This window comes from Jatropha curcas, chromosome 8, assembly GCF_041381405.1.
Source record: "Jatropha curcas cultivar XTBG-Jc1 chromosome 8, XTBG_Jcur_1.0, whole genome shotgun sequence".
NCBI classification, from domain to species: Eukaryota; Viridiplantae; Streptophyta; class Magnoliopsida; order Malpighiales; family Euphorbiaceae; genus Jatropha; species Jatropha curcas.
The window spans coordinates 14,720,618-14,744,492 of record NC_143158.1 but is presented as its reverse complement, the minus strand read 5'-3'; the positions used below and the strand labels follow the sequence as shown (position 1 = coordinate 14,744,492).

General features: G+C 36.4%; 1 protein-coding gene across 3 annotated transcripts; it reads left to right on the top strand.

Moving 5' to 3' along the window:
* The first annotated feature begins 1,165 nt into the window (after positions 1 to 1,165).
* ABO6 (DEA(D/H)-box RNA helicase family protein) lies at positions 1,166 to 23,822 on the top strand. 3 transcript variants are annotated; one of them, XM_089724744.1, is made up of 19 exons: positions 1,166 to 1,477; positions 1,561 to 1,715; positions 1,834 to 1,921; positions 2,046 to 2,282; positions 3,245 to 3,340; positions 4,737 to 4,925; positions 5,052 to 5,211; positions 5,312 to 5,442; positions 6,152 to 6,322; positions 6,710 to 6,982; positions 9,098 to 9,292; positions 9,925 to 10,128; positions 13,551 to 13,620; positions 13,744 to 13,892; positions 14,432 to 14,740; positions 14,826 to 14,885; positions 16,299 to 16,451; positions 16,531 to 16,641; positions 17,242 to 22,702. In XM_089724744.1, exons 1-19 carry the CDS (start codon positions 1,268 to 1,270, stop codon positions 17,350 to 17,352), a joined length of 3,072 nt encoding a protein of 1,023 aa, XP_089580870.1. In that variant the 5' UTR covers positions 1,166 to 1,267; the 3' UTR covers positions 17,353 to 22,702. The 3 variants fall into 3 exon arrangements, with proteins under 3 accessions (XP_089580870.1, XP_089580869.1, XP_089580871.1); XM_089724743.1 differs by lacking the exon at positions 17,242 to 22,702 and adding an exon at positions 22,733 to 23,822 and having other exon boundaries at positions 1,167 to 1,477; XM_089724745.1 differs by lacking the exons at positions 4,737 to 4,925; positions 5,052 to 5,211; positions 5,312 to 5,442; positions 17,242 to 22,702 and adding an exon at positions 22,733 to 23,822 and having other exon boundaries at positions 1,167 to 1,477.
* Positions 23,823 to 23,875: the final 53 nt, after the last annotated feature.

Here is a 23,875-nt window from a genome sequence, read left to right as displayed (position 1 = left end):
ATTTTGCTTCTTGGGAATTAACACCAGAAGAGTTTCATTCAGAAGTGGTGGGAACGTACCTGCATCTGCACATTCAATAAAAAATCTGGTAACATCAGGGCCGATGATACTCCAAAAGTGCTGGTAAAAGCCGGGATTTAGTCCATCAATACCAGGAGACTTATCGCTCCCCATGGCAAACACTGCCTGCCTCACTTCCTCGGCTGTAAACGCTTCCTCAAGATCCTGATTATCCAACCAAGACACACACCTGGGAATCGTGTTAAGGATACTCTCTGGTGAGCAAGCCTGTGCCGCATAAAGGTCACCAAAATAGTTTGATATAACACCACTTAGACCCGTGTCCCAAGTCTTCCACTCTCCATTAGAATCCTGTAACCGTTCAATTCTATTCTTCTTCTGCCTCGCAGTAGCCTTTGAGTGAAAATAACGGGTATTCCGATTACCACACTGCAGCCAAAGCTCCTTAGCCCTTTGTTTCCAGAACAACTCCCACTGCACATAAATTTCAGCCAGTCTCTCCCTTGCCTGCAAATAGTTTCGCCTATCTGACTGTGATCTCCTACCTCGAAGTAATTTCAGCTTCTGTCTACAATCATTCAAGTCTTTCTTAAAACTGTGTCGATAATTTCCCCCCCATTCATTAAGTGCTTTACTACAAATCACCACTTTATCCAAGAAATTAGCTTCATTGTGATTCGTCCAACATTCTTCTACCACCTGTCTACATTCCGGCTCCTGCTGCTATCCTTAGTTATACGTATTTCCGTTAGTCTATTTCTCATTTAACTCGTCCACATAACATTTATAAGAGGACGGCCGCGCGTTGCCAATACCTACTATAATCATTCAACAAGAGGCCCGCACAGTAATATGTCAAACTGATCGAACCCACTAATTTGGTTTGGTTTGATTTTGAAAAAAATTAATTTGATTTTAGTTTTAATGAAAATATAAAAATAAATATTTGGTTTTGATTTTTTTAAAAATCAAATTAGTTTAATTCAAATGATAAGTTAAAATTGAAAAATTGAATTGAATTGAATCAAATCGATTTGATTTGATTTTTTAATAAAAAATTTCGGTTTAGACATTGATTCGATGTCCGAAATGTACGCCTCCACAGAGAAAGTGAATATTACTGGTTCACTTGATTAGCCGGCTCGATATTTTTGATCAAGGGCTATCAGCACTTTGCGTCGCTGTAGAAAGCACCTTGTGTTGGCCAGAGTGAAGAAGGGGGAAAAGCCATGCCTCTGCCTTTGTTATGATGCGAAATTGTAAGTTAGGTGGTTTCCTTGTGGGCTGCGCCAACAATTACAAGCTTCACTCCTCCTCTTCAAACCGCCATCGCACCACTTTTCTTGCTTTGCTTTTGTCTTTCCCAAATTCTTCTTTTTTCGCCCGCCCTTTCTCCGGCTACGCTGCCGAGCAGTTTTCAGATGACGACTACGAATGCGATTTCGAGACCCATAAGGTATCCTTTCTTTCTTTCATTCAATAGAAAAGAAATCAAGCAGCTTTCTTTCAAGATTAAGATTGGACTGTTGTTAATGGCAGGCATCTTCCTCTGTGGCCAATATTGATGAGTGGAAATGGAAGCTCAGCTTGCTATTGCGCAATGAAACTGACCAAGAAATTGTGTCCAGAGATAGAAAGGATAGGAGGGACTTTGAGCAGATTTCCAACCTAGCCAAAAGGATGGGCCTTCACAGGTAATAATTAAGCGTTATTACGAATTTTTCTTTTTGCTTTTGAATCTTTGTAATTTATGGAAATGACGTATCATCATCTGAACTGTTATTTTCACTGGTGTATTACTACTGCTGATAGTGAAATGTATGGAAAAGTGGTGGTTGCAAGTAAAGTTCCTCTTCCTAACTATAGACCGGATTTGGATGATAAGAGGCCTCAAAGAGAGGTATTTATTGGAGAAAATTTTCAAATGCATTCATGTTTCTTAGAGATTGAGATCCTTTTCTTGCATCATCCTCTTTCTATCTAATTTTGTGTAACATAGTTTTCGTTGCATTATTTTGGTGAAGGTGGTAATCCCACTAAGCTTACAAAGAAGGGTAGAGGGTTTACTTCAGGAACACTGTGATAGAACTCGGCTAACTTCTCCAGGAGCTGGTGATGCTGCAGGCGATGCTAAGTCTCTTGATCAGGTTGAAGATGTTACTCTAGATGACAATCCAGATTCTTTTCTAGATGGCTCTGTTATGGAAAAGGTTTTCCAGAGGAGGAGTTTGCGGATGCGTAATATGCAAAGAGCTTGGCAGGTGTGTGTATATATATATTAAAGAATTTCCTATATGAATCTGCAGCTGTGCTGTCTCATGCACTAGGCTTTGGGCTCCACATTAAGTCATGTTGTCCCTAGTTTAAGCAATCAAAAGACATATCCTTAGGATTGCCATTTACAAGTATTAATATGTTGTCACTTGTCAAATGTATGCAAAAGCTTTTTGGAGAGCTTAGCCAGTTGCCTGTTTTTCTCTTATCTTATATGTTTTCCTAGGGCTAATCTAAACCTCAAGTTCTTAATATGTTGTCACTTGTTAAATGTATGCAAAAGCTTTTTGGAGAGCTTAGCCAGTTGCCTGTTTTTCTCTTATTTTATATGTTTTCCCAGGGCTAACGTAAACCTTTCCAAGTTCTTAATATGATCTGGTCATAGCTCATTTAATCATTTCATTTATTTCTGTATTTTGTAATTTCCTTATAAAATTTCATGTTATATAATTTCATGCGTCTATCAATTTCTGTTGCCTTGTGCCAACAAATATGTCTTACATGAACTTCAGTGTATCTTTTTACTGCATAATGACATTCAACTTAAGTAAGTAATCACCTTTTTATGATGTACTCTGCATGTTAATAGTAGAAATAAACTTGAAAGGCCTAAATCTGTTATTTCTTAGCTCTTATCCATTCATGCAATGTCATAGATAAAAGTGCTAGTTTCAATTACTTTTCCTAAGGTATGATTGAAATTATTTTGAAATTCTAGAATGTTATTCTTACCATGTGCAGAAAAGGATGGCGCTTCTTGATTTGGAACTTGGATTAATAGAGTTATTGTTTTTGGTGGAATCTGATTTTTAGTCTCTTTTATATACTTGGTGCTCTTTGTTTGCATTATGATTTCCTGTAGTAATTAAAATACCTTGAGTGGGAAAACAAATCAATTTGTATCATTCTGGCACTATTTTTTTATAAATTTACTGCGTCTGTTTTACAGGAATCACCAGAAGGCAAGAACTTGATGGACTTCCGGAAGTCTCTACCTGTATTCAAGGAAAAGGAAAAACTGCTTCAAGCAATAGCAAGGAACCAGGTTTGATTATGGAACTCAGAATCTAAGATGTCAGAAGTGTTTCGTAGGTTGAAGAGGATGACTCTTTCTTCACTTCAATTTTCAAGAAATTTCTGCTTGCTCCTCTCTTGACAAGTTCCCTATATTTAGTTTTGGATTTTTGTCTTAATACTTATTCAGAAGGGGGTACCTTGAGGGTTGAACTGGTAATATAATTGTTTTCACCAAATTTCGTCAGTATTAATTGATTAGTAGAATGTGTTGAGAGTGCAGCTCTAGTGATGGGACGGAAGGAAATTAAGGTGGAGATATCTCCGGGGCATGTAGGGCATAAGACACATATTTCAAATATCTACTATCTATCACAGGGTGTGTTAAATGAGGATGCTTAGGTGGGTGCATGGAGAGTTAAATAAAGAAGGAATGAATACATATTTAGGAAGGTGGAAGTGGCACCTATTGAGGAAAAATTAAGTGAAAGTACATATGAGATGGCTTACATGTGTACTATACACGATAGACCAACCTAATCCTTTGTGGTAGGAAATGGAGGGCTAGGCCTTAAGTGACATGGAAAGTAGTGAACCAAAATCTCGAGGCCCAAGACCTTAATGATAATGCAGCTCGAAATTGGGCGGAATGGAGAAAATATTTGTGGTATTTCAATCCATTAGTGAATATTGAATAAATTTTTTGCATTACCGTAATTATTAAGTGGGACAGCTTGGAAGAAAGATTAGTTTGAAACATTTTTTGTTTGGGTTTTAAATTGATTTGAGTTTTCTTTTATCACTTAACATTAATAGAGAAAAAGGGAAGAAATATCTTAACTTTGGATAATATCAATATGAATACTCATCTAGGAAAAAAAGAGATATTGTGCTGATATTATTATTGCACAAAACATTATACCTGGTAATATTTTCTTTTAAGCATGTTTCAAAGAATGAAGATCTCAAAATTGATGACCCCTTTTCTAAAATAAAAAGTAGCAGTTTGATTTTTCAAAACCTGGACTGTGTCAGCCAGTTCATGGTTGAACCTCTTTCTCGGCTGGTTTTAGCTGAGCGGTATACTCTAGGTGTTAGGCCTTCCTGATTTAATTGGCTGATATAGTCTAGACAAGGTGTATGGCTGCTTCTAACTCATCTGTTTAATAGAATGATGAATAATGTGGTTTGAAATCCAGATCTTTTGGTTCTCATACTAAAGAGTAAATATATACCTTTGGAAAAGAGAGAGAAAAGAAGAACAGAAACACACAATTGGAAATGCTTTTAAATGCAAAGCAAAACACACAATAATGCATTGTTAAGCCTAAGAAACTGTAGAAGCCGATTTCCATTTTTTTTTTAATTTTTACAAAATAGTCATATCCTCTAGTATGGGAATTCTTAACAAGTTATTTTGTTCATAGGTCATAGTAGTATCTGGGGAGACTGGATGCGGTAAAACAACTCAACTTCCTCAGTACATATTGGAGTCAGAAATAGAATCTGGTCGTGGTGCATTCTGCAGTATAATTTGCACGCAGCCTCGAAGAATATCTGCTATGGCTGTTGCAGATAGGGTGTCTACAGAGAGAGGAGAGCCTCTTGGTGAAACTGTGAGTGTTTATCCCCTTAGAGCACAAATACATGCACATACAAAGCTATCATCTGCTGAAGTAATTATTTGTGAATTGAAAACCTCTTTATTCTTGCTGCTATACCACAACAGATTTTTTTGCTAGGTTGGTTACAAAGTTCGGCTAGAGGGTATGAAAGGAAAAAACACCCATCTGCTTTTTTGTACCAGTGGAATTTTACTAAGACGGCTGCTAAGTGACAGAAACTTGAATGGTATAACCCATGTTTTTGTTGATGAAATTCATGAGCGGGGCATGAATGAAGGTGACTTCCTTATAAGTTCAGTTTAATCACCTAGTGCAAACATGAAGCTGTTTAGTTTAGTTATAAAACCATTTCATTTGTTTATTTTTCCTTATAACAGACTTCCTATTGATTGTGCTCAAAGACCTTCTTCCACGTCGTCCAGACTTAAGATTGATTTTAATGAGTGCCACTTTGAATGCGGAACTATTTTCCAACTATTTTGGCGGAGCACCAAGGATTCATATTCCAGTAAGCTAAATGTTATTAACACTTTAGACTGACATTTGGTTGTAAATTGTCTTGATATCCATAGAGTGTTGAGTTGTGAGTATCAGCCAATTGAATAAAAATTATTATTTTTTTATTATGTATCAGCCAATTGAGTAATTAATTTCTTTTGTTATGTATCTGTATCAATTTCAGTGTTGGGACTTTAAGTTGTGACTTGTGATGTCTTTAGTTTTCAGGTGACTTTTTTGTTGGTTTTGGGGCTTGCCGCCATTTAACTGACAGAAAAATTTGCATAGAGAAAATGTGAATGGCATGTTGAGAAACTGCACATGAATAAATGGCTTGCTTATGTGCTTAGAAGCGTTTGAAAGCCATACTGTCTTTCTTTTGTGATTAACTATGAGAAAATTAATTCTCAAATCAAAAAAAAAAGTGAGAAAGTTAGAGACAGTGTATATTTTGTATATGCAATGTGGTCCAAAAACTGCTTGGTGATTCTATCATTGATTAAATCCTTTTAGAAAAAAAGCTAAGTGTTTCCAAAGCCAATTTTCTATTCCTAGACAATTTTACATTGTCTTATTTTATTTCCAAATTTGAAAATTTGGCTGTCTCCAGTTGTGCTATACAATTATTGAATCTTTTTACTGGAGTGATGATGCATTTACATGCTAGAGATATATTGCACCATGGATGTGGTACTTAGGCCCCGTTATTTGTCATTCAGGGCTTTACATATCCAGTAAGAGCACATTTCTTAGAAGATGTACTGGAAATGACTGGATACAAGTTAACTTCTTTTAATCAAATTGATGATTATGGCCAAGAGAAAATGTGGAAAACACAGAGACAGCTTGCTCCTCGGAAAAGGAAAAATCAGATCACTGCTCTTGTTGAGGTATGACTTCTGACAGCTAGGGGAACTCTTGACATTAAGAATTGCTACAACTTTGGTTGAATGGTGGACAAGTCTTGGAAGATTCCAGTGAAACTTTCTGAGTTTCTCCCTGTTTCTGTTATGTTTTCCTATGCTTTGGGTTGTTGAATTCTTAAATATGTATACACCACAATGAATATCTCTAGTATGTAGCATCTTGAGACTTCATTTTACATGAAAATTGTCTCTTCCATTTTGCTTTCATTATTTACATACAAAAAAAATCGTTCGATTACCTTTTATGATTATTGCCATTTAGTTATGCACAAAACTTTTTTGTAGAAAATCCACATCAGATTCTTAAGCTTTGCATGGAATGTCTTTTTTTTTTTTTTTTTCTCTGCACAGGATGCTCTTAATAAATCAAGTTTTGAGAATTATAGCTCTAGGGCACGTGATTCCCTAGCATGCTGGATGCCTGATTGCATAGGATTCAACCTTATTGAGGCAGTTCTATGCCATATATGTCGAAAGGAACGTCCTGGTGGTGTCTTGGTATTCATGACTGGCTGGGAGGATATTAGTTGTTTGAGGGATCAACTTAAAGCTCATCCCCTCCTGGGAGATCCAAATAGGGTTTTGCTTTTAACATGCCATGGTTCTATGGCGACATCTGAACAGGTAGCATTCTCTTTATTTGACCTGATTATTCATTTTGCTATTAACTTTCCTACAGGTTTAGGATTTCATTTTTGCGCCAATCTTATTAGAGGGGGAAAAAAAAAAAAAATCTCCCTTGATTATTTTATAGGGCTACCAGATATTAACCGATTTGGAAGGACTGAGAAGACTGATTTGAGAATAGCTTGTATCGTTATTGTTGATACTGATTGTGTCGAGTAATTGAATGGGATATAAATTTCATTTTATGGTAGGTTGTTGGAGCTGTATCGTACTTCTCTTGTACAAATGTCAGCATTCAGTTGTGAAATCACATTTTGACTAGTAATTAAGTGCTAAGGAATAATGCTTGATACTAAAAATAGGAGCTGGCATGCAGAAGATACAAAGAGTTGAAATTCAAAGTTGAAGTTGTTAAATTTAGATTTCTTTAGTCCTTTGATTTCATGACCTATTTACTAATTTTCTGTACTGGGTATACAGTATTGCCATGAGGTGGAAATTTTTTACCTGAATTGGGAATCCAGCCTAAATTTGCATGAGTAATAGGGCCAAACCCCAACTGTATCTACACTATACTTGGGAATGAGCTAAAACAATTTTAGGGTCAACCTGAGCATTCTAAATGAAACAAATTTATTTTAAATTGAAAAATTATGACACTCCCCAAAACTAAAAATAATTAAAAACAGAATAAATTTCAAAAATAAAAAAATAGACCAAAATGATTTTCCAAGAGGTTGACTCATTGGTGAATGTCCAAGACAAGTTCAATGGGTTTATTCTTATATGCCACAGTGTTAGTAATTCATGCTTTTACCTAACTCCATTTACCAACTTGCTATCACAGCAAGTATTTTAATAATAATAAAAAAACAAATACAATTTTCCCTCCAAAATATTATGTATTGTGAGAGTACCTAACCAAATTCTCAAATCTAATGACAATGTTGAGGTGATTGTGTGAATTGTTAAGCATTGAATTTAGCAGAGCATCCTCCCTATTAATCTCTTTTCTTTTTGGTGGATTTGTAAAGATTGTAATAATGTTTTGCATCTATGGGTTTGTCTTCCGACGTGGTGCCTTTAACCATATATGTTGTGGTGGGGTTTTCAAACACCACTGTTATCAGCTTCCCCAAGATTTCCACACATCATAAATTGACCTGGCCCTACCTGACTCAATTGCCACCTTATTTTGTGCTAGTGGTGCTGACTACTAGTTGGTCATATTCTTTTCATATAATCAGTATGTGTGGGGGGCATCCTAAGCTTAAGTTATCAAGCACTTGAGTTTCATAAATATTCCCATCAGTTTAGTATAAAGTTACAAAGCGATCTGCAACACAAACAAAGATGAGATTAAGAAATCTTAGTTGAACGCATATTTACACCGCTTGATTAGAGCCAAGCCAAGCGGAAAACAGAACATGAAAGTGACCAATTGTCCAAAAATGCAACTTTGTTGTTAGTTAAGTCAATAATAAGCTAATGGCAAAAAGTCTATAGGGATCCTCATATCGTAATTGCAAAATAGGAAACCCTAACCCTCACAAGTAACATAAAACCAAAAAAAACCTAATAATTGTTATTATTTCTAAATTTATTTCCTAAAATTTGTACCTTATGATCCTGCAAAATAGATTCACTTGTGCTACCTTTTCTATTCTTGCAACATCAGTTGTTGAATCCTCATGCCCCCTGAAATTGTTTTCTGCACTTTCGTTGACTGGCTCCTTACTTGGTTTCATTGTTAAATATAGTGGAAGTGGAACAATTATGAACTAACATTTCTATTTTGAATTCTTGGGAGAGAGAGAGAGAGAGAGAGAGAGAGAGAGAGAGAGAGAGAGAGGGGGGGGGGGGATGTGAAACAGTGCCTTATCATATAAGTTCATTCTTCTTCCTTGAAAGTGAATGAATCTGGTCTGGAAATGGTAGACATGAATGTTTTCAATTTTCAATAATAAATATCGTACAAAACATTGCTTGTAATTGGTCTACTGCAGTTAACTGCATATTGTTCTTATGAATATGTAGCATGCCGCTGTATTTATCATCTGTGGATTTGACATCATGCATTTTATTCACTTCTTCTTGTATTGGTTTTTGCAGAAACTTATATTTGACAGACCACCTCCTAATATCCGTAAAATAGTTCTTGCCACTAATATGGCAGAAGCAAGTATTACAATCAATGACGTAGTTTTTGTGGTTGATTGTGGAAAAGCAAAGGAGACTACTTATGATGCTTTGAACAATACACCTTGTTTGCTGCCATCATGGATATCACAAGCATCTGCACGGCAGGTAAATTTCGCATACATTAATTTCACTTTGACTTGTTCTTAGGGTTGTATTTCTGAATTGAATAATTGAAATTATTTCTGGAACTTTTTTTGATGTCTTCTATTGTATAAAATTTTTAAATTCAAGTGCTTTTGCACTATTTTAAAATGCATAACCTATTTCTGGACTTCATCACCTTTAATGGCTGTTTGCCTGTTTATGTGTTGCTGGTAGTGTTTGCTTGACAGCAATATCGTAAGCATGCTTGGTGGCTTGTGTAATTTGAGATGGTTTTGCACAGGTAATTGGGCCAGATCAAGGGCTCAAATTAATGATTTAGATGTCATAGCTTACCTCATATGCAGTGGTGCAGGATTTAAAGCTTGGTAGGGCAAATGAAAAATTTTTCAAAAAATTAGGGGGGAGAGGGGGGTGGAGGAGCTCAAAAAAATATTTACTATTTTATTGGCTAAAAATTAAAAATATATAAAAAAATTTGGAGCTACCTCCTTACCTTTGCCACTGGTCATATGAACTGCTTAAGGTCTAATTTGCATCTTTAAGAGCATTTATAATCTAGCTTCCTTTTGTCCTTTACTTTCGGTCTTTATCCACATCTAATATGCTCTTTCTTGGAATATACTTGTTTGCAGAGAAAAGGCAGGGCTGGCCGTGTGCAGCCAGGTGAATGTTATCACCTCTACCCCAAATGCGTTTATGAAGCTTTTGCTGAATATCAACTTCCTGAACTTCTGAGGACTCCCTTGAACTCTCTTTGCTTGCAAATAAAAAGCTTGCAGGTGGGAAGCATTGCAGAATTCTTGTCAGCTGCACTCCAGCCACCGGAACGATTAGCTGTAAGTATTATTGTGGAACTCTTATTTGTCTGGATAAACCATGCATGTTGGCAGCTCTAAACTTTCTGAATCCCATCTAATTTCAAGAATCTGTCTCTTCCCAACTCTGAGATTGTTACATATGTGCAATTGCATTGCGTTCTGTGTTTCTAATGTTTGTCAAACCACATTAGCAAATAAATGACATTATATAGATATGGGAAATATATAGGTTTTAGACAACTTCTACCAAAATTTGTTCTTTATGCTAATGTGGCATGTTGAGGGGGAAAAAAAAGAAGCATGCAACTCATATAGACAGATTAGAATAAAAAAAAAAAAAAAAAGAGAGGGGGGATTAGCGGAAGAGGAATTTTATATATGGTCCAGAAATATGGGTCTATGGAGATCCACCGTGAGTTATCTTTCAATATGAAGGAAATAAGGGTAAGTATTAATTATAAGTACCCTTGAAGTATCTCTTACCGTTCATATATATTACTAATTTGAATTTTAGTAAAAGACCAAGTAATAAGGAAGCATAGAATCTGGTATTTAAGCAACATCTTTTGTTGAAGACCCTGTCTTTCTCTCATGGTTGTTGTCAATGTATAATTACAACTATTGCTGCTTCTACTATTTTTTTTTTCTTCTTCTAAAAAAAAAAAAAAGGAAAAAAGAAAGTTCAACTACTATTGCATGGGCTAACAGAGAAGATCTTGTATAAAGGATGATTATTTTACCATATAATGAATTACTGTTTTGCATAGATTAAAAAATGATCAATTGGCTCCTTGACAGTCTGCATGAACTCGCATTATTTACTTGCAACTCCATGTTCGAGGTCAATTATCGTGGAAATGCTTGTCCTAAAAAAGTTTATTTTAACAATTTGTTCATTGAGTCGTGCTAAATGGCTCAAGTTGGGCCTAACACAACTTCTACTGTAGCGGGCTAAAATGTCTGAAATGCCCTCAGCAGGTTCATGCGGCGAATTTTGCCCGCAATATATATGCAGGGGCATGTTAGACATTTTATCCCGCCTGATAGAGAAGTGAACGTAAAGCAATAGAAAAAAAAAGAATAACAGATGGGGAATTTCAGAGAATTGAATGGCAAAACTGAAGAATATGCTGTATTAGTTTCTCAATCCAAAAAGCTACAAGATGGCTAGAAAATTCTGGAAACATGAACCAGCTACTAACAGAAAAAGAAAAGGATAAATGACTGATAGAATCAGCCCCCAGGCCTCAGCCCGTGCAGAGAATTCTGCCCTACAGTAGTTGGTTGTCCAAAGATGCCTTTCTCACTTCTTGATTCTTCTATAAAGATCACAGCTCTAACTAACTTGTATGACGTGGCTTATTTCCTTGTTCCCCAATCTTGCTAGCCTTAGCTGTCTTCCCTCTTCTAGAATATACCAAATAGGGCCGTGGGCCTGGTAGAGCAGTATTTGTATCATTACCTCCCACTGGAAAATCTGCCTTGTCCTCAAGGCAGAAATGAGGAACTTGAGCTATGAGATCATATTCATTTACCCAAGTTGCGTTATCTACTGTCTGTCCTTGCCATTGAACTAATACTTGGGAAATTTGCTGATGCCCATCTTGTAGTATACGTCTCTGACAGACTTTACAGGATTCCAGAAGGGGTCCTTCTTCAATATCCAAGCTGTCAGGTAATTGTTCTTGCACTGCATGTGCTCGTATCACCTTCTTAAGTTGTGAAACGTGGAAAGCAGGATGTATTTTAGAGGTAGGTGGTAGTTGAAGCTTGTAAGCAACAGCCCCTATTTTGCCAATTATTTGGAAAGGCCCAAAATAACGAGCAGAGAGCTTCGCATTGACCTGATTAGCCACTGATTGCTATTGGTGAGGTCTAAGTTTTTAAGAACACCTTGTCTCCCACTGAGATGTCTGCTCACCGGAAGGATGGCGATGGAAAGCCTGTTGCTGGGTGGGCTGTGCCAGCTCACGCTCCACTTCCCTGGCAATTTGCATGGCTTTGTATAAATCAGTAGTGTCATAAGAACGGAGGCAAATACTGATTTGTTCTCGCAAACCATTCAAAAAGTAACCCAAAAGCTGTGAATCAGATTGATCAGGAGTTTGCGCCACTCAGGATATAAAATCATCTATGTAATCAGATACAGACCCGATTTGTTTTGCTGCGGCAAGGTGTACATATGGATTATCTAAGAGATCACTGCCATATCGCTGCATTAATTCCAATCGCAGTTGTGTCCAACCATGCTTAGGAGTCCTTTGACGGATCCAGCGAAGCCAGTGGAGTGGGTGGCCCTCCATAGAGATTAAAGCCAGAGAAACTTGTAGAGTAGGAGGGATCTTATGGAGCTCAAAATACTGCTCCGCTTGGGCTACCCAGCCGATTGGGTCTGTTCTGGCAAAGGTGGGCATATTGAGTTCTTGGCTGTAAAATGGGTATCAGCTAAATTTTTGGGGTTGGTGGGAACAAATCTGTGGTGGGTGGAATTGGGTGATTCTGTTTGGGCGTTTGGTGGAGGGTTGGAGCTACCTGTGGATTCACCCGAGTATTTGCCCTTAAGGAGTAGTTGTTTTAGGTCAGAGAAACCTTGTTGAAGTTCATGAAATTGGTGCTGGGTATCCAGTTTCATTGAAGCAATAAATTCATCAATTGTTGCTACGTTCTTTTCTAGTAACTCTATTTTGGAATCCATTTCTCGTTTTGGTCATGGACGAAAGACTCTGCAGGTCTGACCAATGATAGAGAAGTGAACAGAAGCAATAGAAAAAAAAAAAAGAATAACAGATGAGGAATTTCAGAGAATTAAATGGCTAATCTGAAGAATACACTGTATTAATTTCTCAATCCAAAAAGCTACAAGATGACTGGAAAATTCTGGAAACAGGAACCAACTACTAACAGAAAAAGAAAAGGATAAATGACTGATAGAATCAGCCCCCAGGCCACAGCCTGTTCAGAGAATTCTTCCCTATAATAGTTGGTTGTCCAAATATGCCTTTCTCACTCCTTGATTCCGCATATAAAGATCACAGCTCTAACTAACTTGTATGACGTGGCTTATTTCCTTGTTCCCCAATCTTGCTAGCCTTAGCTGTCTTCCCTCTTCTAGAATATACCAAATAGGGCTGTGGGCCTGTTAGAGCAGTATTTGTATCACCGCCACAGTGAAAGTTGGACTAGGCCCAAGTTGGGCCAAATATATTTTTCGTTGTTCATTTATGCCGACTCATAATGTAATTGTTCTTGAAGTTGCCTTATAATGTCTGATCATATGCTTAAATGTAAATGTATAAAGGGCCAATGGATGCGAGCATCTTCACGTTACCTTGTGCATTATAGGGCTTTTTTTTGGTCAGTTTGTAATTTCATAAGTTATAATAGAGTTTTCTATCTCGTTCGCTGTCAATGGCACAAATGATCATTTTGATGGGTGACAGGTCCAAAATGCCATTGATTTTCTGAAGATGATTGGTGCTCTGGATGAGGAGGAGAATCTAACTAATCTTGGTAAGCTTGCTTTTTTTTTTTTTTTTTTTTTGGCTGGGAATAATAAATATTCTGCCATAATTTTTTCTCTTTAGCATTATGATAGTTATTAAAACTCTCTCTCTTTGTTTTATGTTCAATCAGGGAACTTTTTATCAATGCTTCCAGTAGATCCCAAGCTAGGGAAAATGCTAATTATGGGTTCTATCTTTCGTTGCTTTGACCCCATCTTGACAATTGTATCTGGCCTTAGTGTCAGGGATCCTTTCCTTCTTCCACAAGAGAAAAAGGATGTAAGTAGCCTATTGCGGTGTTTTATTTGGCTTCTCAAAGTTTTATTATGATGTCTGAAACTGTATATGGAAGTATTCAAGCATAATTCACGTACATTGCTTTTTCGAAATATGTTTATTAGTAGTTTGAATTTGCAAGTCCTTGCTGTAATTTCACAAGGCAAGATGAGAACCCAGTTGGGAAGAAAACTAGTAAATGTCAATGCGACATATAAATTCATAGTACAAAAGAAATTGATTTTAAACTTGCTATTGAAACCACATAATTGTAATAAACTCCAACTTTTATTTCAATCGATATAGAATAAGAAAGCTTTTGGACCAGTTGGGTGAACTTCATGAGATGGTATCATATCTTATTTGTTCTCATTTGGTGCTAGTGGTAGTCAAGATGTTTGTGAGTTTGTTAGAAATAGAAGACTCTTCAGCCATGGATCACACCGTGTCATGAAGTTTGTGAGTTATTGCTAGAATAAATGCAACTGTCAGGTTCCATTGTCGGGATCCTCATTAAATAATGATTTTTCTTCCTGGTTTAGTTAGCTGGGACAGCGAAGTCTAGATTTTCTGCAAAAGACTACAGTGATCACATGGCTCTTGTCCGTGCATATGAAGGTTGGAAAGATGCAGAACGAGAAGGGTCAGCTTATGAGTATTGCTGGAGAAATTTCCTATCTGCACAAACTCTACAAGCCATCCATTCTCTCAGGAAGCAGTTTAGCTTCATTTTAAGAGATGCTGGGTTAGTCGATGCAGATGCAGGCAACAACAACAGATTAAGTCACGACCAGTCCTTGGTTCGTGCGATCATATGCTCTGGCCTCTATCCTGGCATAACATCAGTAGTGGTATGCTATGTCTACTTAAAATTTATTTTCATTTTTCACCAGAAATTTATTAGTTGATCTTTTGCTGTTTTTTCATCATGTGCAGCACAGAGAAACATCCATGTCTTTCAAGACTATGGATGATGGCCAAGTTCTACTATATGCTGTAAGTGTAAAACTCAAACTAGTGAACCCAATCTATACTTTTGTTTGCATAGGGCTTGTATATGGATAGTTCATATGCTTGTGCTTGGAAAGCTTGAATTTCTAGAAAGATTCTACAAATGCTCATTTTTCAGTTGGGTCTGCTCTAACTTTGAGTTACACTGCATATGTAATATGTCATTGCCTCGCATCTGGAAATGAGGGATTATTATTATTATTATTATCATTATTATTATTATTTTTGAGATTGAAATAACAATTGAATTTGATGAAGTATGCATTATATAACCAACAATACCAACTATAAGATCATAAGCATCCATTTTATACTTTGGTTACAGGGATATCTCTCAAAGTGAAAGAGTTATTGTATTTTTCTTTTCCAATTAATCAAACAATATGAAACAGTTGAAATTTCTCATAACATCTCTTTTTAACATACAAAAATTAGACAAATGTTTGTACTTTGTTCTCTTTCTTTTTTTTATCTCATGGTTAAAAGGTTAACCTTTCCTTTCTAATCCAACCTACCCTCCCCCCTGAAACACAAAACACACGCGCGCGCGCACACACACACACACACACACACACATGCACGCACCAACCGGTAAAAAGAAAGAGATAATGATAAGAGTTGGAAAAGCTTGAGAAAAAAATATGAAACATTTCATTAGGAAGAAGTGTATAGATAAAAAAAATACAGTTTGTTCATTATTTTCAACGAAGAAAAGATCTCAGAATCCAATCCATGGGATAGAACCAAGGAATTATTGCTTTTTATTATTGGGATGGTACAAAGTACGGAACAAAGTTGGATAGTTTCATTTTTTTATTTTTTTATTTTTTTTGAGTATTCCAATTAATTGGGATGTGCTTTTTTAATGATATTTCTGGTTTGAACTTTTAAGAATATTAGATAGATAATATGCAATTTTTTCTTGGCGTTATGTGGGCCAGCATATTGGAGCAAAAGGAAGGCATTGGAGTGGTTAATTGAGAGTATATTGGAGATATTCTCTCGTCCATTTCTTCTCCTTTTCTATTATTATTTTTATCCTTTTCTTTTCTCTCTCTTGTTTTCTATCTCATTGCTTTACGCAAAGTTACTAAAAATTAGTAGAACGTCAGTGTAAAGAATCTAAGAACTTATTTTCGCATGACAGTATCTAAGTCAGTGAGAGAATTTTCTTAACTGAACAGTTCCTGCAAATGTGAAAATTGTAAAATCAAAAAATTAGGGATCCTTAGCAAGAACAGCAATATATATGTAGCTGCATCATATATCCATCCATCTGTTAATGTTAATTTGTATGTGTTTTCTGTTTGGTTGTCCAGTGTTGTTTCCTTTATTATCATTACTTGAATAATTGTGTCATGCCTTAGACAATTTAATAATAACTTGTTTCTGGTTCAGAATTCTGTAAATGCACGTTATCAGACAATTCCTTACCCATGGCTGGTCTTTGGTGAAAAAGTTAAGGTCAATACTGTTTTTATACGTGATTCCACTGGCGTATCTGATTCGATACTGATCCTTTTTGGTGGTGCTCTCAGTTGTGGTGGGCAGGTGATTACTTTATTGGGAAGTTAATTCTTTTGTATTTATGGATTATATAATCATTGATCACTAAATTTTCTGTATGCAGGCTGGCCATCTGAAAATGTTGGAAGGGTATATCGATTTCTTTATGGATCCTAGTTTGGCAGAGTGCTACTTGAACCTTAAGGAAGAATTAGACAGGCTTGTTCAAAAGAAGGTAAGGGTGAAGAAAAAAAGTTCATAATTATGGGACAACATAAACAATTTTCAGAGCAAAAATATAAATGAAATATGTGACTAACAATTTTGAGGGTCCTTTGCATATCTTGGAAGAAATATTTGAACCACAACATAAGAAACAAAACATTTTTGAAAGTACATATAAGAAATTATAAGAAACATCAAGGCTGTTTTGAAGTTATTTAGGCAAATCTCAGAGACTCTTGTAATTGTAAAGTTTAGAAAATATTTGAAGCTTTTGCTTGATCTATCACTCAAACATGTTAGGTTTAAATAGAATCAAGAATCAATACAAATATGGTGATACAATCTTTGCAAATCCAAATCATAATCGCAGCTATAACTCTAGAGTATATTCTAATAATTACAATATATTCTAATGCTCTCCCTCAAATTGGAGCATGCATATCATATGCTCGTAGCTTGTTACAAATGTATTTAATCCGAGGACCTCTAAGAGATTTGGTAAGAATATATATAAATTGATCATTTGAATTGATGGAGGTAACAATACGGCTTTACTGAATAATCTGTCTAATACAATGATATTCTATCTTTATATTTTTCATTCTTTCAGGAAACATTTGATTTGATGCAATATGCAGTGCTGCCTGATTATCACATATTAGTTTCATCTATTTCATTTCGCCACACTTCAACTCTTGAAGAAGTTGTTTTAGCCAAATGAGTTAACAAGTAGCCAATTCTACGACTCGATATTCCGCTTTTGCATTTGATCTGGCCACAACACCTTGCTTTTTACTTTTCCAAGATATTAGATTCCCTCCAATCGTAACACAGCAGCCTGAAGTCGATCGTCTATCAGAAGGAAAGTCTGCCCAATCTGCATCAGACTAGCCAACTACTTGTTTATGACTTTTGTCTTCATAGAATAAGCCTTGCCAGGGGTACCTTTGACATACCTTAGAATGCAAACATCCCAATGGCTATTACATGGGGACTGGAGAAATTGGCTAATCACACTCCCTACAAAAATAATATATTGTCGTATGATTGTGAGATAATTAACCTTATTGGCAAGTCTTCTGTATCGACTAGGATCTTTAAATGGCTCTTTCTATCCCAAAACAAGTTTCACATTGGGTTCTATAAGAGTATCCACAGGTTTGCAGTCTATTATGCATATTTCCTCTATGAAATCGCAACATCCGTCTTGGATTGTGCTATCTCTATCCTTAAAAAGTGTTTTAGTTTTCCTCAGTCTTTGGTTTGAAAGTGGCTAAATAAATAAATGCTGCTTAAGTTGGGAGATCCCTTCATGATCATTGCCTATTATGAAAATATAATCAACATAGACAACCAAGTAAGTGCATTTACCATGATCTCCATGTCAGTAAAAGCCTGAATGATAAGCTTCACTCCGACTCATGCCAAATTGTTGAACACTAACTCTTCCAAACCATGCACGTGGAGATTGTTTCTAACCATGCAGAGATCGACGTAGTCGACATACCAAACTAGACTCCCTTGAGCATCAAAACCAGGTGGTTGCTCCATATATACTTCTTCAGCCAACTCTGTAGGAAAGCATTTTAATATCAAGTTGATGAAGAGGCTAGTGATAAATGGCTGCCAGAGAGAGAAGTCGGGTAGAAGCAATCTTTGCCACTGGTGAAAAGGTACCATAGCAGTCTAGACCATAAATTCGTGCGTGCTAGCTACAAGCGTAGATTTCAAACGGTCATTTTGCAATCAGGACCAACTTTGACAGTGTAAACCCAACACAACACAAGCAACAATACTTTTGCCAGGAGGTAATGAAACAATTTCCCAGTTGCCATTATGGTGAAGAGTAATCATCTCTTCAGTCATAGCTAAGGAGAAACCGGGATAGGCAAGTGCTTCATGACATTCTTAGGTATAGAAACAACAAACAAGGTGGAAACAAAGGCATAATAGGAAGGGGATAAACGATGATAACTCAAGAAATTGTAAATAGGATGAGGATTTCGAGTAAAATGAATACCTTTTCGATGAGCAATGGGAGTAGTAGTTGCCTCTGTGATTGGCATGGCCAGTGTAGGAGGTGAGACCGGTGTAGGAGGTGAATCACTAGGTTGTTTACCTGTATCCAAAACAAGGTCAGTAGTAGGACAACGAGAATAGACTTGAAGAGATCAAGATATGGCTGGAGTTGGAAGAATAGGGATCGGAAGGACTTCATAAACTTAGTGTTGATGAGTTGGTTGACTTGGAAAATAAGGAGTAGTCTCGAAAAAGGTTACACCTGCAGAGACAAAACTTAGAGGAAATAGGGTTATATCATTTGTATCCTTTTTGTAAATGAGAGTAACCTAAGAAGACACACATAATTGACTTGGGTTGAAGCTTTTCTATCCTAGAACAACGAGAATAGACTTGAAGAGATCAAGATATGGCTGGAGTTGGAAGAATAGGGATCGGAAGGACTTCATAAACTAAGTGTTGATGAGTTGGTTGACTTGGAAAATAAGGACTACTCTCGAAAAAGGTACACCTGCAGAGACAACTTAAGGAAATAGGGCCTATATCATTTGTATGCTTTTTGTAAACGAGAGTAACCTAAGAAGACACACTTAATCGACTTGGGCTGAAGCTTTTCTATCCCAAGAGTATGGTCACGGATAAAGCAAGTAAAACCAAAAATGCGAAGAGGAAGACAAAATGGATCCTATTTAGGAAACAAAATGATTTTGTAATACAACATTCTATTAATAAGAAAACATGCAATAAAAACTACATCCCCCCCTCCAAAAAAAAAAAAAAAAAAGTGATGTGGAACATGATTATAAAGAAGTAGAATATGAGCTATTTTAATGAGATGGTGATTCTTTCATTCGACGATCCAATTTTGTTGAGGTGTATATGCACAAGAGGACTGATGAAGGATACCTTGAGAAGACAAACTCGTTAAATGGTTGAGAAAAATATTCTCAAGCATTATCACTGCGTAATATTTTAATGGAAACACCAAACTGATTTCAAATCTCAACACAATTTTTGAAAGATGGAAAATAATTCTGAACGATTTTTCTTTAGGATCAACCAAGTACAATAGGAACAGTCATCAATAAAGGTAACAAAATAATTAAATCCCAAAGTTGTACTGACACGACTAGGACCCCAAACATCTGAATGAACAATTTCAAACATAAATGAGGCTTTATTATTGACATGCTTAGAAAAAGAAACATGAAGTTTGTTTCTCAAGTTGACATGAGTCACACTCTAAAACAGTTAATCAAGTTAAATTAGGAACTAAATGTTGAAGTTTGGTAAGATTGGGACGTTCGAATTGGTTGTGAAGAAGTTCAGCGGAAGTAGTAGAAGCAAAAGCAACAGTGGTTCTGGGAGTGGAGAGGTAGTACAGCCCTTGTGACTCATATCCTGCATCAATCATCTTCCCCATACGTCGATACTCTACAAAGACATAGTCAGCTATAAAGGACACAATGCAATTAAGTTGTTTGGACAATTTACTAATAGAAAGTAGATTATAAAGGCATTCAGGAGTGAACAAGAGTGATGTCATGGTCATTGAAGGAGGAGGTTGAACTTCCCCAAGGCATTTAACCTCAGTTTGGGAATCATTAGCAAGGGTAATTATAGATGAGTCTGGAGGGTGAGAGTAGAGAAAAGTTTTCCATTACTAGAAATGTGATCAGAAGCACCGGAGTCAAAAACCCAAGGATCATTGGTTAGTCATTAGGAAACCTAAGTGCTAGACTGAGATACAGATGATGACTGTTGTAATGCTTGTTGTTTGGCAGCCTGAAAGTGTACATATTCATCATAATCGGATCCCGTCAAAGTGCCCGAATTACTTGATGCACCAGGCAAATGAAGGATTCCAGCTCTGTTACTATGGACCATATGAGTGACTAACTGTTAATGTTGTGGTGGTTTACCATGTAATGTCCAATAGGTCTCCCGGGTATGACCAGGTTTTATTACAGCGAGTACAATGTTTAGATTTGTTTCCTTTCCATTTTTGACTACCGTTCTGTAGAACAAACATAGATGCTTCAATATTAGGAGATGAAGCTGAAGTCACAGAAATGCGAAGAAGGCGAGCAGAAATATCTTCCAGAGTAAGGATAACAGAACTTGTCAATATTTGATCTCGTACGGAACTAAAATCAAGTCGAAGACCTATAAGTGCCATGACCATGAAGAATTTATTCCTTTATTGTTCTTGTGCAGTAATACTCTCTGAGAAAGGCTTAACGAAATAAAATTCATCAAGTAATGTTTCAACTTGTCCAAGATGACTAGCCATATCTTGTTGATTTTGCTGCAAATGGACAATATCAGAGACAATTTTTTATATTTGTTATATGTTATTTGTATACAATGTCTTGGCTTTAGTCTAGACCTTACAACAAGTTTTGCAAGATTGAAATGAAGGAAGGAGTTTGGAATCAAGAGAATGCCACAACAAACTACACAATTGTGCATCAATCTTGACCATGTTGTCCTATCTGTGGCAACAATATCAACAACTTCTTTGGTTAAGTGATCATCATATCCCTTCCTCATAAACCATAATTCTACAGATGAAGCCCATGAAATATAGTTACTGTTGCCTGACAATTTAACTGTAGTAATAGTACGTATTAGAGAAAAGAGGTTTAAACAGATTGGATGATGAAGATTCAGTAGTTCTAGTCATTGTGATACTGAATAAGGGTAAAGAAAGAAAATTGTACCTTTTTTAGAAGAAATAAAGGGTTGTTTGTACCTTGGTAGAAGAAAGAGAAGGACCCAGTGAAAGGGGTGACCAGAAAAAGGACCGCCAGACTCAGGTGAACTAGACGGTGGTATCCGTTGAACTAGACGGTGGTATCCGTTCTAGGAGAATTCGCTGGAAAGTGGGCTCACACGCCAGCGTGTGTACTGGCCGACAGAAGCTTGTGGTGGTGTGTGGACAGTGACGACAGGCTTCGGAGATGAGATTGAATGATTGAGGTTGTTAGCTACTAGCACTTCTTCTGAGATAGGCAATGAGAACCGTAGATTGGTAGGGTTGTGTGTTTTGTGCTTCGGCAAAAAAAAGGGTAGAGCTGAAACTAGAACAAAATCAGAGAAGAAGAAATCAGGTTTGTTTGGCTTTGATATCCTATAAAGTTTAGAGAATATTTGAAGCTTTTGCTTGATCATTCTCTTAAGCATGTTAGGTTTAAATAGAATCAAGAATCAATACAAATATGGTAATACAATCTTTACAAATCCTAATCGTAATCACAACTATAACTCTAGAATATATTCTAATAATTAAAACATATTCTAACAATAATCAAACCATAGTAAATTATTATATGGGAGAATTATGATTTAATTCATGTATTTTACCATAATATACAGCATTGCCTCTGCATTTTTAGAAATACATGGTTTTGTCCTTATCTTTTATCACACTGTTATATAATTTTGTCAAATTTTTTGTACTTTTCTGTCAACAAATTACTATTTTTCCAATATCCATGTATTTATTAACTATTTGTCCTTGTATTTTATCAAAATTAGCTAATCTGTCTCTATATTTAACAAAAAAGTACAAAGACTTGAAAGAAGGATATAGCGTCACGAAGGCAAAAGATGGGGATAAAATTATGTATTTCTAAAGTACAGGGTCAAAGTCTTGCATTTTGTCAAAATGCAAGGATAAGATAGTAATTTTCCCTTATTATATTCCTTGAACTATTTCCTATGAAAACCTGCCAAAATCTGCTTTGAAGATGACCTCCTTTATTGTTTGAAAGTTCTCGCACTTGTGGACACTTTTTGTTTGAACGAAATTTCTTACTTTGAACAGTTTATATAGCATAATGATAATGATGGAGGTGCTAGTTCCTATCATTTATCTACTTAATGATATTTCTTGACTCAAAATATTGACTGATTCTTGAGTTCTTACATCTTGATTTGTATTAAATTGTTTCTGTTAGAGGGGTCCAGTATAGTGGAACACTAAGTTGGTTGAGCATTGAACTTTGGAATTGGAAGTTTTTCAAAAATAAATGATATTTATTTCTAATACCGAGTGATATGGCCTTGCAATGATGCAGCTACAAGATCCTACCGTTGACATTCATAAGGAAGGAAAATACCTCCTTCTTGCAGTTCAAGAGCTGGTGTCAGGAGATCAATGTGAAGGGAGATTCGTCTTTGGACGTGAAAGCAGAAGGCCAAAGGAGTCGAGTGAAAGCAGATTTACAAAGGATGGAACAAATCCAAAGAGCTTGCTACAAACTCTGTTGATGAGAGCAGGGCACTCCCCTCCAAAATACAAAACAAAGCACCTTAAGACGAATGAGTTTAGGGCTCTAGTTGAATTCAAAGGAATGCAATTTGTTGGGAAACCCAAGAAAAACAAGCAACTTGCCGAGAGAGATGCTGCTATTGAGGCGTTGGCCTGGTTGACTCACACCAGTGACAACCACCAAGACGAACATGATAACTCACCCCCAGATGTTACTGACAACATGTTGAAACTTCTAGGAAAGCGCCGTAGGTCGAAGCGCTGTTCTGGTTGATGGTTCTGCTGTGCACCATTTTCTTGACAGATGCATGGCAACCAAGAAAATACATAATTTTTGAGGAAGAGAGATACACGATGCATCCATTTGCTGTAAATCTCTAAGAAAACTTTAGTTTTTTTTCCATTAAAGGGCAGCAATATAGATTATAGAGCAAGCATTCTTGTAGATTTCGCAAGTATCGAGCTTAATAATATAGTGGTGTTGTTAGACAAGGCGTCAGTGGTACAGGGCTAGTCCAGATGCATGCAAAATTCCCAGATGCCCGCTTTCTCTTGTCTGGTATCAGATATTACAGTTCTCAATGCACTATCTGAAGGGATTGCCAGCCTTCGTTTTTATGTTGATCTAGACAGCTGGTTGAGGGGGAAATTTACAGTTGGTTCATAGCTGATTACATATTGATATTGCATACACTTGAGTGGCAGGTTCTTTACAAAGGAATACAAGAAATAGTCTATTCGCAGGTTTGAGCTTTGGTTTTATGAATTATCCGCAGGTTAATAAGATTTAGATTTTTTTTTCTTATTAATTTATGCTTAATTTGTTAAATTGGAGGATGTTTACAGCAAATACTTGTGAAATCTTCAGGGGATGTATGCAAGTGAGTGTTTGATGACCTTTGTTTTGCAGCTGCTGTAGGATTGTGGATAAATGGATTGGTGAATGATT